This window comes from Pteropus vampyrus, unplaced genomic scaffold (genome assembly GCF_000151845.1).
Source record: "Pteropus vampyrus isolate Shadow unplaced genomic scaffold, Pvam_2.0 Scaffold6, whole genome shotgun sequence".
Classification (NCBI taxonomy): domain Eukaryota; kingdom Metazoa; phylum Chordata; class Mammalia; order Chiroptera; family Pteropodidae; genus Pteropus; species Pteropus vampyrus.
Window position 1 is genome coordinate 4,999,723 of NW_011888787.1, and position 17,671 is coordinate 5,017,393.

At 34.4% G+C, this 17,671-nt stretch overlaps 1 protein-coding gene across 4 annotated transcripts in view; it reads left to right on the forward strand.

Annotated features, from left to right (window-relative positions):
* Positions 1–17,671, forward strand: part of TRIM33 (tripartite motif containing 33) — a 58,727-nt gene that overhangs the window by 20,894 nt on the left and 20,162 nt on the right. For all 4 annotated transcript variants that reach the window (XM_023535550.1, XM_023535557.1, XM_023535553.1 and 1 more), the window contains exons 5-11: positions 2,101–2,217; positions 3,785–3,899; positions 5,937–6,083; positions 6,531–6,648; positions 8,259–8,533; positions 9,106–9,270; positions 11,728–11,928. In XM_023535550.1, the coding sequence (XP_023391318.1) occupies positions 2,101–2,217; positions 3,785–3,899; positions 5,937–6,083; positions 6,531–6,648; positions 8,259–8,533; positions 9,106–9,270; positions 11,728–11,928 (1,138 nt within the window). The remainder of the gene's footprint in view (positions 1–2,100; positions 2,218–3,784; positions 3,900–5,936; positions 6,084–6,530; positions 6,649–8,258; positions 8,534–9,105; positions 9,271–11,727; positions 11,929–17,671) is intronic.

A 17,671-nucleotide genomic window follows, 5' to 3' on the forward strand; every position in this document is an offset into this window, starting at 1 on the left:
TAAGCATGATATTTGGCAAGCAGAGTAGCAGCCCTGTGCAGCTTAGGACTTAATATAATAAGACTCTAAATGTGCATTCAGAAGTCATAGTATGACATTATTAGCTAAGTGATCACAACCTTTTTAAAAAAAACAATCCTTTTATTATTCATCTCATATTCTTAGAGAACCATATTTTCAAAAACATCTTAGCAAACTGCAATTAAATAATATATTTCTCAATAAGAAAAAAATATAAGCATGAGGATTAATTTTATTCAAAACCAGATAACCAATGGTATATTTATTATACTGAGTTTCTATAATTCTAGCCAAAAGCACAGAAAGTCTTACTTTTAACCTGTCCTAACTAAATCATGGGCCAATATAATTTTTACTTAGACATTTTGGAATACTGAAAATAGCTCATTATGACAGAAGCCTACATTAAGAATCCCTACTTCATATGCAAGATTAAAATCTAAGAAATTGCTTTCATGTATTTACATATTAACCTCAATTATGCTTGCCCCACTTATTAGTTATTCTTCCCATTTCTGAAGTATTTCAACTATAATTTTGATTAGTTAAAAAAGAAAATGCAGCGTTTGTTCTCTTAGCTAAGAAAATCAGAAGTAGTTTGTAGGCAAAACTACTTCCATGTTGTTTTTTCGGTGACCTTTTTTTTTGAATCCGCCTTAGCTAGACATTCAATTTCTAGGTCATACCATGGACCTTACTTTAACTGAAGCCATCTAAACTCCTAAATAACCAAAGGTGCTGATGTCTTTGACAAAGTTCATCGTTCAAACTTGTTTGTTGAGCTGTACCACCTAGTACTGTACCCTGATAATCTTGTCTGAGCCACTCTTAGAGTTCTAGCTGGTCTGCCCCTTCTCTCTTCAGATAATTTTTTTTTTTGTCTGATCATTGTCCTAGAATGCATGTCTGATTATTACGCCTTGGTGAGAATTCTTCAAGAGTTTCCCATTACTGAGAAAAGAAAATCCAACAATTAGCATGGTATACCCGGCCCTTCACAGTCTAGTTCTGGATTTTATTAGTTATTGTCTCATATTTTGACCTTTGCATGGCTTTCTTTGGCTGTATTAAAGTATTTGTAGTTCCCCAAATATGCTTCTACATTTAGCATAGGATAGTACTGTTCTGACTTCTCTGTCAAGCTTTCCTTGGTATTGAGACAGACTTAATTTAATTTAAACACTGTGTTCTCGTTGCAGACTATATATGCCTCCATTGTAGCTCTGTCAGTGTCGTATCATTTCATATTTCTGCCTATTTATTATGAGAATATGAACAATAATGGATTTTTTTACTCTTGTATTCCTAACATATAGAAGAAACTAAAACATTTGACTTAATGAGCAATTTACACAAAGGATATAAAACTAGCAAAGAAAATTATTCTACCTTCCTAGTAACCAAAAAATTAGTCTTTACTATCAAGTCTTAATTTTTTTCACTATTATAATATTAGAAAATCTTAACATATACTATTCATGTTGACAAAGTTACAATAAAACTGGTGTCGATGATATTTTTAATTGATATAACTTGGAAAATTTTGATAGTATGTAGCATCTAAAACTGAAAAATTATTTTAAGCAATGATTGTAAAAAGAATAAAGTCAGATGCAAAATTGCATGTACTTTATGATTACACTTGCATCTAAAATGCATAATAAAAAGACTAAGGAACTATATATTATAGTGGTAACAGTGATTTTATGATGTTGGAAATTAGGGTGGTTTTCTCACCTTTGAAAGTATTTTCTATAATGTGGTCATATTTTATGATTTAAAATGTATACAACTTATGCCAGCATTTGGATTTTTAAAAAGTAATCCTGAATCAAAATGCTAATGTAAGAGCACTTGAACAATTTTTTGAGTAATTTTTTTTGTCTTACAATGGTTTCTCAGGGACAGGTCAGATGGGAAGGTGTTGGTAGTTAAAAACTGCTGTTGGTATGTGTGGCCAGCATGGAATGTTGATCATTTAAGTAAGATTTTAAAATTTACTCATGTAGCAGTTCTTCATTTCCAAAATCTTAATCATAGATTTCCTGTTTTAAATGTAGTTTTTGTTTTGGTTTTAAGGTATCAGTTTTTGGAAGAAGCTTTTCAAAACCAGAAAGGTGCAATTGAGAATCTACTGGCTAAGCTACTTGAGAAGAAGAATTATGTTCATTTTGCAGCTACTCAGGTGCAGAATAGGTAAGTATGTTGCCTTAAAACCATAGTTTTATTTTAAGGATTTAAACACATTGGGTCCAGTTTACTTTTGTTTTTTAATATTAAACATATATAGAAAACATTATTTTTTTGGAGGAGTAAATGGTATAAGTTTGAGTTTGGATTATAATATCAGTTAATTAAGTAAAGTTTAATTGACCAAAATTTTGAATACATCTTTAACTATTTAATAATTAATAAGAGTTGATTCACATGGCAGTGTCATATTTTTGTATATGTGTGTCGTACATATTTTGTATATGTGGTCCTGAAGCTGTAGAGAAGTAGAACGAAAAGTTTATGGTTTATAAGATTGCAAAAGGTTGGGGAGATTGATGATTTCATCTTCAAAAAGCTGTAAAAAAAGCATTAACATCTCCAGCGATACTTCCCCTTTTAGACACATTCTTTGATGACCTGTCTCCATTTTTTAATGTGCATTCATTTTTTTCTTTCTTCACAAATGAACATGCTTAAATCCAATGAGAGTCTGACCGTGGCTATTTTCTGCTTTCAGCAAGCTTAATGATTTCAGTCTTCGGGAAAATCATTTTAAGTTTGAGTCCCATGTTTTTTATCACTGATAACCAGCACTCTCATTTTCTTAAAATGTTTTCCACTCACTTGAATAAGAAAAGGACAGAATTGAATAAAATTTTCAAATAAGTGCCCAAACAAACACTGATACACAAAGGAGGGAAAATTATTATTATGACCGAGTGTATTAAATTTACTCAAATTTGAATTTGGCAAATGAAAGTCAGTTTAGGGGTTGAAAGTGTGGGTTATAGTTTGTACAGAAGTAAAGTGTATAAAAGTTGAAGCCTTCTTTTTATGGTTGATTAACATTTTACTTATTTATATTGGTGGGATTTCCCCCTTTCTGTTTTGTTAATAGTAGCAAGATATCAGCTGTTTTATTTTTGCAGCCAAAACTTACATAACCACAATGGGAACTTAACTTATTTCTGAAACATCTAACAGCTATTTTAAAAAATGGATTGAAAGTGTTTCATGCCCTCAACTGTATGTAATAGGAAACCATTTTGAGAAGAACGCATGAAAGGGGGGATATATCAGAACCAACATTTGAAGTGGATAAGTTATAAGTGAAAATAAATGCTTCTAAGCTTAATTCCTACTTTTCAAAAGATAATTGTTGATTACAACATTGTTTTTTTGCACTTTGTTCTTGAAAAGCATTAAGATTAAGTAGAACCAATATGCCAGATTTGGTAGTAACCAGCAATCCCCAATGTCAGATGTTTATATATCACATGTCATAGGAACTAAAGGAGATTGCTATCTAGATTAATAAACTGGCCTTTATGAACTTAATTTAAAATGGCTAAATATTTAATACATTCTTTTGTCTATATACATACATTGTTTGTACCGAATCGAGTGGTCAGGTCTGCTGAACCATAGTTGTACATTTTGACAAAAATTTACTTACTCAGTTAAGTGTCCAGTTGGATGAATTTCTGTAACAGTTGATTCAGAGATGTAGGTTAAGTTGATAACCTAATGATGCATTTCTCTTATTCAGGATAAAAGAAGTAAATGAGACTAACAAACGAGTAGAACAGGAAATTAAAGTGGCCATTTTCACCCTTATCAATGAAATTAATAAGAAAGGAAAATCTCTCTTACAGCAGCTAGAGGTATGGTTCAAAGCCCAGATCGAACAAAAATTGCTTCTCTTGCTCCTTAGCTATTTTTAATGTTTATTAAAAGCTCTTTTAGATTGGCGGTGTGTGGGGGTATGGAAGTAAACTAAAGAAAAATTTTTTTCATGTTCTATTAGTAAATACTTTTTTTTTGAGTTAGTTACTTTGCACCGCCATTTAATACCACTGATTTTAGCTGTGCAAATTAGGAGATAGTGTTGTCCTCTTACCAATGAAAGAATTATTACTAGAATGTGATGTAATGAAGACAAAGCTGACCCAAGACCTTGCCCCACCATAGGTCCACGTTAACTTTTACATATTTGCGAGTGTATATTGGGAGTCCGCTTGAGTCATTTTGTGGTTCATTTTATTTTTAAAATATTCTATAGTTTTGCTAAAAACGCTGCTTATTTTGAAATTTATAAACTTTAAACTTACTGATATTTTTGTTGTATTAGGTCTTTGTTTTGCATATTTTGAGATAATATGTAACTGTAAATTTCTAGATGAGAATCCAGTCAATTTGTGAAATCCAAATTAAGTTTTAATCAGACTCATCTCTACTGACCACAGTTGATTGGTTCTCAAAATTTTGTGCTCTTAAGTTGGCTCAGATGATACAGGGTTGTTGTATTTTCTGTACCATTGAATAGTAACAATTTAAACTATGTGAGTATTTGATTAATTTCATTACTATTAACCTCAAGTTTTCCATAGTAGACTTTTTTCTGTTTCATTTCTTTGTAGAGCACTGTAGAAATATTAGACACATAGTTACATACAAATGAAAGAAATTATATCAGTGGAGTGTGAATTCCATCTTTCCATTGAGACTCAATTGTGAGGAAAAGGTACTCTAACACGTATTGTTAAAGCTGAAGTCTCTTGCCTGTTGTACATCCAGCTAGTTGCATTTAACCCTAATAGCTTTTTGTTTACAAGAGGACTGTGTGACTAGAGAGAGCACTGAGCAAGCGATGAATTTTGACACTTTTAAACTTACCGTAAATACATTTTAACTATAGGTTTAAAATAATGTTATTAAACCATTTCAAGGACTTTTGAATTAAAAGCTGCCTCTTAATGCTAAAATATACATAATTACCTCATGGTAAATCTGCCACATACTTCTAACATGCTGATAATCTAAACACTAGATGTTTTCCAGTGTAATATGTTCCTAAACTTTGTAAAGTAACATTTTTCTTAAGTTTTATAAGCGGGATGATTTCCAGGGAAGTTGTCAAACTTCTGTCAGCGAAATACTGTTATCCATTGATTTATGTTGTAAAACGAGCAACTTGTTTCCTTAGGGAAAAAACTGTCCAGCAAACCAAGTTGAGTCATTTTTGTAAAAAAAAAGTGGCTAAGAATGAAGTACATAGGTTGTTTGGCTTGCTGAATGTTGACGTACATAGGGTTATCAGCTACCCCTTCTGGGGGTTTTAGTTCCCAGAAAGCAGTTTATTTTTTCCTTTATAGCATTTCCTCCAAGTTAGTCTTTCCTTCAACTCTAACTTACTTGCTTGTTCTTTATGAACTTTTGTCATATTAAAAGGTTCCCTAGCCCCTACTCATAGAGCTCTGGAATTTATCTTTCTCATTTTGGCTTCAGTATTTAAAAGAAGAGATTTCAGCGTCAGCTTCACGTCATACCAGTAGGTGGCACTGGTAACAGAAAGTCGTCTTTGGCTTGAAAGATGTAGAGTTAGGATTATATAAAATTATTTCTAAAGGTCAGCTCATTTTGCCATCGACACTGTATATTGGATTACCCTCAAAGAAAGACTATTTTTAACAGACATTTCACCTTTTGAAGGATAATGTCCTTTTTAGCTTAAGGAACTAAGGTTTAGTCCTGCTTTTGTTAGTGACTTTTCCTTTGATCATAGGCTCTTTAAATAACGAGAAGCTTGTTAACTTATCTCATTTTTAAGAAGAAGTGTAGGTATTGTGTTTATTTGCAGTAGAAATTGAGTTGATTTTTTTCATATAGAATTCTTCAGAGAACCTCTTGTTCTGTTTCAGAATGTTACAAAAGAAAGACAGATGAAGTTAATACAGCAGCAAAACGACATCACAGGCCTTTCCAGGCAGGTGAAGCATGTTATGAACTTTACAAACTGGGCAATTGCGAGTGGCAGTAGCACAGCACTGCTGTACAGCAAACGACTGGTGAGACACACCGCATCTCTGTTTTTCTTTAAATTGACTTTTTAAATTTACATCCAATGAACTGTTTAAAGGTGCAGATTTTGAATTTTAGCAAATGTAATCAACCACCACATCAAGATATAGAAAATCTCTGTCACCCACAAAAGCATCCTTGTTTCCCTCTCCTCCTCACTCTAGGCAACCGTTAATCTGATTCAGTATTTTCTAGAACTTGAAAAAATGGAATCATACACTATTTACTGTTTTAAAGCTACCTAGTATTATAATGTGGTTTATAATCAGAAATGGCAGAAATTCAAGAATGTGCATTTGATTGCTAATGTAGTCTTTTTTAAATACTCATTTGAGACTGACACTGTGGGGCTACATGAGCTTTTATGTCTTTATATTATATGTTTTCTCAAGTGATATTTAATTTTAAGACTAATGTAAATTTCCTCCCTTTAGATTACTTTTCAGTTGCGCCATATTTTGAAAGCACGATGTGACCCTGTCCCTGCTGCTAACGGAGCGATACGTTTCCACTGCGATCCCACCTTCTGGGCAAAGAATGTCGTCAATTTAGGTGAGAAGTGATTCATTTTATGACTGTAACTTGGAACACTGAATTAGGAGAAGAAAACATCTAAAGCAAATTTTATATACTTAAAAGTTTTTTTAACTTCACTCTAACATGTAAACTTCTTGGAAAATATAGTCTACATTGGAAACTCAGTTGAATTGTTGTGTTCATTACATCTTTAAGAATGTTGCGAGTCTCCTCTGTATAGTTTTTTAAAATGTGTATCATTTTTAACATTTTCCCCACATTAAAGTTGACATCAACTCTTTCATATTGAAAACTCAGCAAACAGGTCTTTATTCTCTGGGAGAATTTTTAAGGTCCTTAGTAGTTTGTATATTAATTGTACCAAATTGTCCTTTAGAGCAGTGGTCTTTAGCCTTTTTAGCACCAGGGACTGGTGCTCCTATGGGAATCTAATCCCTGATGATCTGAGATGGAGCTGAGGTGGTAATGCCAGCACTGGGGAGTGGCTGCAAATACAGATGAAGCTTCATTTGCTGATCTCCTGCTGTGCGGCCTGGTTCTTAATAGGCCACAGACTGGTACCAGTCCATGGCCTGGGGTTTGGGGTCCCCTGCTCTAGAGGAGGGCCTCCAGGATGCTGATGTGTCCTAAAGTCATGTCTTGAGCGGTGTTTGAAAAATAAGAGTAGCTCTTTTCATATGGAAGAGAAGTGGACTTTGCTTCTGTTACTCCACAGTGTGGACTTGAAGACCATAGGTGAAAGTTGGAGAGACAGACGAATAGCTTAATTTAAAACAAAACCCAAAAAACTTTCTCAATAGCTAGACTTGTGTATAGATTGAGTTAATTCACTCTTAAAGAAGTCAAGTCCTCATCTTTGGAAGCTACAAAGGCAGAGCTAGATAGCCTTCTGTAAAAAATAATCTTTGTATATATTCAGATGCGGCTATAGTCTTAGATCAGGTATCAGCAAACTTTTTGCGTGGCAGGGTAGCTAAGTTTGGTTTTTACATTTTAAAGGGTTATAAAAACAAAAAACATTATATGACAGATCTTATGTGGTTTGAAGATCCTAAAATATCTGGCCCATTATAGGAAAGGTTTGCCAACTCTACCTTAGAGCTTCCTAAAATTTGCCTTCTATTTAGATTAGAACAAATGGGCTCTGTGAGAAGTAAGGAAAATTGTCATTTCTAAGGACATAAGTTGTTTATAACATTCACCATTTCCACAGAAGACAGTTTTGTAGCAGTGTAGTACTCTGTCCTGCATATTTAATGAATCAAAGGCATATGAAATGAGCATAGTAATCTTGAGTATCCTTCAGTCTTGTTAAAAGAGAATTGATTTAGACTGAGTCGATGGCCCTGTAGTAACATCTCTTTCAGCTCTTTATTTTTCTGTATATCTATGTAAATAAAGAATAAGGGCAAATAATATATTATTCTGAATAATTAGTTATTTGGCTTTGAACTATATTAGGTTTCTAATCTTCATTTTTAAACCTAGCTCTCATCCTTGCTGTACTGTTGGAAATTTTGACTGCTGAGAGTTGTCAGAGAAAAGAAGAAAAGATAGGGATTAATCTACAAAGTAGATGATTTAGTCAATTATTTGCCAATTACTCTCATTTTTTAATTCTTCAGGTAATCTAGTGATAGAGAGTAAACCAGCTCCTGGTTATACGCCTAATGTCGTAGTTGGGCAAGTTCCTCCAGGGACAAACCACATTAGTAAAACTCCTGGACAGATTAACTTAGCACAGCTTCGACTCCAGCACATGCAGCAGCAAGTGTATGCACAGAAGCATCAGCAGTTGCAACAGATGAGAATGCAGCAACCACCTGCCCCTGTACCAACAACAACGACAACAACACAGCAGCACCCACGACAGGCAGCCCCTCAGATGTTACAACAGCAGGTAAATATTATATCACTACATATTGATATAAATTGTGACGACTTTAAGACCACATTCTGTCCTACATAGGTGAGTTACACATTTTAAAGTTCCCACCAGGGACAGAGCTCAAAGGTCAGAGTTTAAATATTTGCTCTGAGTAATGCAGGGATGTTGGGAAAGTGTGAGGAAAGCCAGTGAGTAAATATGTATCATAGGATACAAAATTAACTCACTAGTGCTATGAAGGTACACAAGTTTTTATCCCTGCATACCAGTTTTTTTGTTTGTTTGTTTTCCACATGTCGTTTTGGGCCAAAGAACCAGATTGTTTTTGCCTAATATCTGTTAGGCTTTGTTCAGATTGTTTCTATTCTGCTCTCCCAACTCTTATCCAAATAAGAACTATTAATCCAGGGTTGGATAATTCTTTAAACACATCCATATACTCAGAGGAGGGGATTGGGGCTAGAGATGAAGAGAATGACGTTTACTGTTTACTTTATGCCCTTCCAAATCCTAAAACATTTTATAATGGAAAGATAAGTTTATAAAAAATATTAATATATAAATGCAATTTCTACCTTTTGTAGCCTCCAAGATTGATCAGTGTGCAAACAATGCAAAGAGGCAACATGAACTGTGGAGCTTTCCAAGCCCATCAGATGAGATTGGCCCAGAATGCTGCCCGGATACCAGGGATACCCAGGCACAGTGGCCCCCAGTATTCCATGATGCAGCCGCACCTCCAAAGACAAGTATGCCTAGAGTTACGTTTGTAAGAGTCATACAATTTTAAAACTAAAAGACGCCATTTTTCTTAATCAGTTGTTGTTTGGGGGGATCATTGATACTTTGAGAATTTGGTTAATGCTGTATATCTTCCTGTCCTAGAAAAATACACGTAAAGTTTTGTATTTAATTTAAAGCGCTTCTTTGATGCCATTAAATCCATTATGGATTGAGAACCTCCGATCTGGTCCAACCAACTCATTTTACAGAGGAACTTGTTATTATTTACCGACAATCACAGAGATAATGATAAAATCAAGATTAGAAACTTAGTTTTCTGAAATTGTTCCTCTGTTCTTTAAACGTGACATTTTGAATCTAATACATAGAAAAGGACTTTGAAAACAATGAAACTGTGCTTTTTTCCTTCACTTAGTATTGTTCTTTTTAGGATACAGATATGCCTATTTCTAAAAATAAGTGTATTTAGAGACATGTTTCCTAATCTTTGCCTGAACAGTAGTAGATTTTCTTTGTATGGGAGGCATGATTTTAAAAATAGGCTAATTTTACATAGGATTTCTAGTTATAAAATAATACAGTTCTGGGAAGACTTTTGAAGAATATGCACTCCCCCTCACATATTGACATTATAAAGTAAAACACATTTTATTCTAGTAAATGAGTCCCAAATACGATAGCAAGTTCTTTCGAAAATTAAAATTTTATACTCCCTTTCCTCAAGGGACTTGAATCTCTCTTCTGTTTCCTCTGTAGAATTTTGTAATACGTATATTTATGTTTGATAAAATTATGATTCTATTGCAATGTTTCTGCAGGAAGAATGTCTAATTTAGAAATTCTTAAATTTCCAATGACAATAAGGCTATTATTATAAGCTTTACAGCTTTTTCTTTGGACCAGATTTTCATTACAATTATTTCTGTATAATTGTTTAAACAACATATATTTACACGATTTAAGAATATTAGGAAACAGAAAAGTAAAATTCTTTTAGATCTACATTTCTTTGAGATAAATGGAGCCTTTCCCCCTTCCTATTTAGTTATATATGTTTGTCTGTTACTTATTTTAGAGTAAGTCAGAATTCAACATCTGTTTTTATTACTAGCTTGTTTTTTGGTTTTTGTTTTCATATGATAATTGAGAATCTCGTTCACAAAAGTATGTATCTGGGAATTCAAAGAATTTTCCTCGGTTCTTTGAACTTTTTCTGGATTATCAAAGCTGAATCTCGTGGTGAACTATCAAAACTATGTTAAACATTTTCTTATTAGATGATAGCTTCTTCAGGTCTTGCTAAATTTTTTGTTGATCATCAAGTCTCAGAACCCACTCAGCTATTTGTTACCCAGGTTTTGGAGCCTGGCACCCTCTCAGCAACTTGACAGCTTTACTTCCAATTGTACTTTTGCTTATCTCTCTTAGAACTTTTTTCACCCTGGGGCAATGTGCTAGATAAGATTAGGAATGGGTCAGAGGGTTGCTGTTTTTTGGTGAGAAGGGCAATTGTGAAAGAAGTTGTAGAAAAAAACCTGCCTACAACAGCACATTCTTAGGTAAATTGGATTTTCTTTAGGAGAAAAGTACACATGAAGGTTAAGGATCTGGGAATTTATTTCCTTAGAAAATGTTCACATACCTTTCCCTCAGTAAAGGGAAAGCCTTCAAGTATTACTAGGGCCAGGTACCCCTTTTGGAAGAGTGTAGAAGCTAAAGAAGCAGACTAACTGACCATCTAAAATCATTTCTCTTTTACTTTCAGGGACCCTACAGAAATCCCTGTTAGAATTTTAAATTTTTAAATATTTGAAATTATTTATATGTGTATAGTAATTTGTTTCCCAAAGCTTTTCATCTATACTATCTTAGATGACCCTTATCACAGCCCTCACAATGAGACAGGTATCCATTCTTATTCATTATTATCCACGTTTCTAAATTACTGAAATTATGTGATTTTCCTAAAGTCACACCACATTAGAATCAGGAATTGATGTCATATTTTTGTTTGTAGAGTTGTCGTTCTTTCTACTGTATCAATACACAATATACAGTTATACAGTTAATTACTTTTATTTTTAAAAAGATGAGTCAAAGAGGAATATAGACTGAACAGCGGTGTTCCTGGTATGGTGTTTGAAAACTCGGGGGCTTCCAGATCAAATCACATTCATCTTTACCCTGAAATAAGATCAAATCACCAGGCTGACAGGTTGAAAATTATTGCCAAGTCTCTTTTTTCCTATATACTACACAAAAATGAATAGAAAAATGAAACAGTTAATTTGAATTATTCTTTTTCCATATAAGTTTGAGAGAGCTTACTTTGTCGTTTCTCAGCCATAGGTTTCAGACACTCGACTTGTGCATCTTTACAAAATTAAAAATTGTTGTCAAGGTTTATTCACATTAGCACATCCCGGTAGGTGAAGTAATGATAACATCTTCTTTCCTCGCAGCACTCAAACCCGGGGCACGCTGGACCCTTCCCTGTCGTGTCGGTGCACAACACCACCATCAATCCCACCAGCCCTACCACAGCTTCCATGGCAAGTGCAAATCGAGGTCCCACCAGCCCTTCTGTTACAGCAATAGAGCTGATCCCCTCAGTTACCAATCCAGAAAACCTTCCGTCACTGCCAGATATTCCACCCATACAGGTTTGTATTTAAGTTGAACGAGAGATTTAAAACCTTGTGTTAATTAGGGAATTAGAGTGTATGTTTCTGGTGGTTGTTTCTAAATTTAGATGAAACTTTTTTGAAATTTCCGAAGAGAATATTATTTGAATTTTTTAAAGTTACACATAGCACTTGTTAATATTGTAAAGTTGTAAGATGTCAGCTTTGCTTATCTTTCTACCAAACCTTGTGTTAGGTGAGGCACTCCTGGTGTGAGTTTGGATCCAGAAAGGAGACCCAAGACCTAAATATGGTCAGATCTTTGTCAGTTCCTGTTATGCCCAAAGGGAATAGTCAACCCCTTGTGCAAACAGGTTGAACTGAGAAAGGAAGAAGGTGGAGCTTCTAGATACCAGGCGTGGTGGGTACACTGAGAGAGGAAGCAGTGAGCAGGAGTCAGAGTGAAACCTGAAGGGTCTCTAAGGTGTCCTGCACCTTTCACCTGTGACTTTTTACTGAAGAAAATTATTTTTTAGTGCCTTCTGAGATTTCATCACTTCATTTGAATCAAAAGCACTTTATTTTTAAATGTAAATCTAACCTTTGAAGGTTATACTGGGTCACATCCTCATGAGTTACCATGGGAGCAAAGAGAAGTGAAACTACTAAGACACTAGGACCTTCGATACTTTCTGTGACTGCTGTTTTATAGTTTATTGTGTTTAATGGATTTCTAAGAGTTAGTCTTAAAGGACATTTCTATAACTCCAAAATTGTTTCAAAATCGCGAACTTATTGTAAATTCTCTTAATCTGATTGCTTTCCTTATATTAAGAGAGATCTATTTTGGCTAAGCAAATGGTAGTTACATTGGTGCTGAGAGTACTGGACTATGTAGAATAGAAACTTTTGGTATATATTTATAAAAATATAAAATTCCTAAGTTGTAAGCTTATAATGTATAAAGGATGTTCACAGGCAATATATAAATTTAATGCTTGATTCGTCTCATATGATGTATAATATCCCTGTTTTATGGATGAAAGTAAGAGGTTAGTCACTTTCTCGGAGTCACCCAGTAAATGGAAAAGTTGGAATTCAAAGCCAGACTCCAGATTACAAGATCAGTTCTCTCCCCATGATTTGTAGATGTGGCAGGGAAATAGTTTGGGATTGTAGGCCTGGAAAGGTATAGTAGTGAGAGTCTGGGCAACCCGAGAGAGGTCTGTACAGTGTTAGAGGAGCCACCCAAGTTTTACTGCGTACTTACTGTATACAAAAGTCCTTCGGCATTAAGCAGAAAAAGATAAACAAGACTTGGTTCCAGTTCTTGAGAAACTTTCAAAGGGAGAAGGAAGGTCGCTAATGTCAAATTTCTAATTTGCTAGGATCACTCTGACCTTGGTTCAGTTCTTTCTCATACAGACCAGATGGTAGAAATGTCAATGCGCCACATTTTTGAAAAGTCGGGCATCAAGGAAAGGGGGGCTCTTATCAGACATTCCTTGTCCTCTTGCCCAGAATAGTTTTGAGGTCAAGACAAGAAGCTCTGGAATATATCCCCTTCCATGTTTAATTTTGTTATGTGGGCTAGGAGGAACAGAATCCAGCCTGTCTCCTATGAACCTTCTCTTCCTTGCAGACCTTATTTTTATTTACTGATTTACTAGTGTCATCTGCTTTTAACAATTGAGATAAAATTTACATACCATAAAATTCAACTTTTAAAAGTGTACAATTCAGTGGATTTTAGTATATTCACAAGATTGTGCAACCATCACCACTATCCAGTTCCAGAACATTTTCATCACTCCAACAAAAACTATCCATTAGAAGTCACTCTCCATTTCTCTCTCTTTCTACCCCTGGAAACCACTAATTCACTTCTGTTTCTGTGGATTTGCCTATTCTGGACATTTTATATGACGGGCATTATACAATATGTGGCCTTCTGAGCCTGGCTTCTTTCACTTAGCATAATGTTTCTTAGGTCCAGGCATGTCATAGCCTATATCAGTACTTAATTCCTTTTTATGGCTAAATATTCCGTTGTATGGTTATACCACATCTGTTCATCAGTTGATGGACATTTGGGGTTCTAGTTTTCGGCTACTAGGAACATGTGTGTGCAAGTTTTTATGTGGACATAAGTTACCACTTATCTGGTGGTAAATTTCTAGGAGTGGAATTTTAGAGTCATATTGTGAGTATGTTTAGGTTTTTGAGGAATCGCCCAACTATTTTCCGCAGTGGCTGCACCATTTTATATTTTCACCAGCAGCATATGAGGATTTCAGTTTCTCCACGTTCTTGCCAGCACTCGTTATTGTCACTTTTAAAAGGGATTAGAGGTGGTTACCACAGAAAGCACAACCATAGTAAGAAGTAACTATCTGAACCAAAAATAAAAAGGGAAGCAAACCTATCATCTTTTAAAGAATCACTTACTTTTTCTCCTATCCTGTAGTTTCCATGGTGTAGTAAAAAGAAACCTGTGGGAGGCTACACAGGAAGCAGACAAGGTAGCATTAACTGTGTAACGCAAACAGGAAATAAATACAAAGGCAGTTTTGGATATTTGTTGCTATATCTTAATACTGATCATTACCGCCATCCACTATAAAGTAGGATTTAATTTAAATAGAATTCTCTTAACCTGAGTTATTTTTTCTTTCTCTCTGCTGCCCATCTCCAGCACAGTGATAATGCATGTTTGTAATTCAGACTTTGAGGACATACATAATGAACCTGAATACTTTTTGAATAGATAAACGAACATTAGATTCTGTTCAGATTAGATTATGGTTAATAGATGTAGTATTCTAATGATTTATTAATTTTTTGTAAACAGTTTGTATTTGGCATATTAGTAACTTAGTTTGGATACTATACTGTATATTATGAGGTCTTGGGAAGACTGTGTTTCTAATATTCATGTACAAATTTAAATATTAAAGAATACCTATTTCTGTACTATGTTCCCAAAGCTGGCTAAATTAATCAGTCTTCTTACATCTTTGCCAATGTGATTGATAGGTAAAAATGATGTTGATTTCATTTAACATTTCTTTTATTTGTGTGGTCGATTATTTTAAGTTTGTTGATTATTTGTATTCTGTGGATTGTCTTTTTCCTTTTAATTCATAGAAATTATATCACACATATTCCATGTAGCTTTAATTTTATTACTACTACTACTACTGCTACTATTATTATTATTCAGGATGCTTAGAAAACATTGGTTTAGTGAATAAAAGAATGCTTTATTTATGGTGGCTCTTCATCCATGTTTAGTGAAACCTGGAGGCCGGTGTTTCAGCTAGCATTTCTTTGTTGGAGATGTAATAGTGTCGTGGAAGCCCTTTTATGTACTTTTGGTTTGCCTCTTTCTAATCTGCCTACTTTTCTAACCTAGACAGTTTTATGTCTCTCTGGCCAGAGACGTAAATTGCAGGTTGGAGAGTATAAAAGAGTGGGAGTAGAGGTAGGTAATATGGGACTTTCATGTTTGGTTGATTCATTTTCTCCTCTTTTATGTTTAGGTGAGCTGTAGCCCACCTTCCATCTGTGGCCCAGATTAGGAGCTGCCCCTCTTCACAAGTCCTCCAGTGACTTTAGTTGCAGTGAGGGATTCTCCGGTAATTACAGCTTACAAGCAACTCCTTGGCCAATAGCTGTGACCCCTGGGCAGGCACAACTACTAATATGCCTTAATTGTCCCTCTAGGTAGCCCACAGTCTACTTTCACTTTCAGTCCTTTGTGTCTCAGAGACCTTTAATGAAAAAGACTTCATTAATGAGAAAGGCCTATCTACTTTTTAAAAAAATTAAACTATAATTGATATATATGGTGTTATATTAGTTTTAGGTATACAACAAAATGATTTGATATTTTTATACACGTTGAAATGATCACCACAGTAAGTCTAGTTAACATCTGTCACCATACGTAGTTACAAAATTTGGTTTCTTGTGATGAGGACTTTTAAGGTTTACTTCTTAAACTTTCAAATATGCAATAGAATATTAACTGTAGTCACCATGCTGTCCATTACCTCCCCATGATATATTTATTTTATAACCGGAAGTTTGTACCTTTTTATCCCTTTACCCATTTCACACACACTCCATTCATCACTTCTGGCAACAACAAACTTTTCTATATCTGTGAGCTTGTTTTTGTTTTATTTTTAGATTCCATGTATAAGTGAGATCATATGGTATTTGTCTTTCTCTGAGTTATTTCATTTGGCATAATACTTTCTAGGTCCATCCATGTTGTAAATGGCAAAAATTTCATTCTTTTTTTATTCCTGAATAATATTCCATTGTGTATATATATCACATCTTCTTTATTCATCTAGTGATGGAAGTCTAGGTTGCTTCCATATCTTGCCTATTACTAGTAACCTGCAGTGAACATAGGGGTACAAATATCCTTTCAAATTAGTGTTTTTGTTTTCTTTGGGTAAATACCCAGAAGTGGAATTGTTGGATCATTTGGCAACCCTGTTTTTAATTTTTTTGAGGAATCTTCATAGTGTTTTCCATAAAGGCTGCACTAATTTACAGTTCCACCAGCAGTGCACGAGGGTTCCCTTTTCTCCACATCCTTGTGAGCACTTGTTATTTGTTGATATATTGATGATTTTAATTTGCATTTCCCTGATGATTAGCGATGTTGAGCATCTTTTTTTAATATCTGTTAGCCATCTATCTGTATGTGCTTTTTAGAGAAATGTCTGTTTAGGTCCTCTGCCCAGTTTTCAATTGGATTGTTTGTTTTTTTGGTGTTAGGTTGTATGAGTTCCTTATATAATTTGGGTATTTACTGTTTATCGGATATATCATTTACAAATATCTTCTCTCATTCAGTAGGTTGCCTTCTCATTTTGTTGATGGTTTCCTTCATTGTGCAAAACCTTTTTAGTTTAGTGTAGTCCCATTTATTTTTTCATTTGTTGCCCTTGTCCAAGGAGACATATCCATAAAGATGTTATTAAGAGCAATATCAGATTTATTGCCTGTGTGTTCTTCTAGGAGTTTTATGGTTTCAAGTCTTAAACATTTAAGTCTTTAATCCATTTTGAGTTCATTTTTATATATGGTGTAAGAGTGGTCCAATTTCATTTTTTTGCATGTATCTGTCCAGTTTTCCTAACACCACTTGAAGAGACTGTATATCTCATTGTTTACCCTTGCCCCTTTTTGTCAGAGATTAATTGACCTTATAAATGAGGATTTTTTTCCTGGACTCTCTCATCTTTTCCATACTGTTTTGATTATTGTAGCTTTGTCGCATAGTTTAATATCAGGGAGAATGATACCTCCCACCTTGTTTTTTCTCAGAATTTCTTCAGTTATTTGGGGGTCTTTTGTGGTTCCATGTAATTTTATGATTAGTTGTTCTAATCTTGATTGATTTTGTATCCTGCAACTTTGCTGAATTCTTTTATTAGTTCTAAGAGTTTTTTGGTGGAGTCTTTAGGATTTTCTACATATAATATCATGTCATTTGCAAATAGTGACAGATTTACTTCTTCCTCTCCAAGTTGGATGCCTGTTATTTCTTTTTCTTGCCTAATTGCTCTGGCTAGGACTTTCAATACCATGTTGACTAAAAGTGGCAGGAGTTGGCATCCTTTTTCCTGATATTAGAGGAAAAGCTTTCAGCTTTTTATCATTAAATATGATGTTAGCTATGGACTTATTATATATGGCCTTTACTATATTGAGGTATGTTCCATCTATACCCACTTTGTTGATAGTTTGTATTATAAAT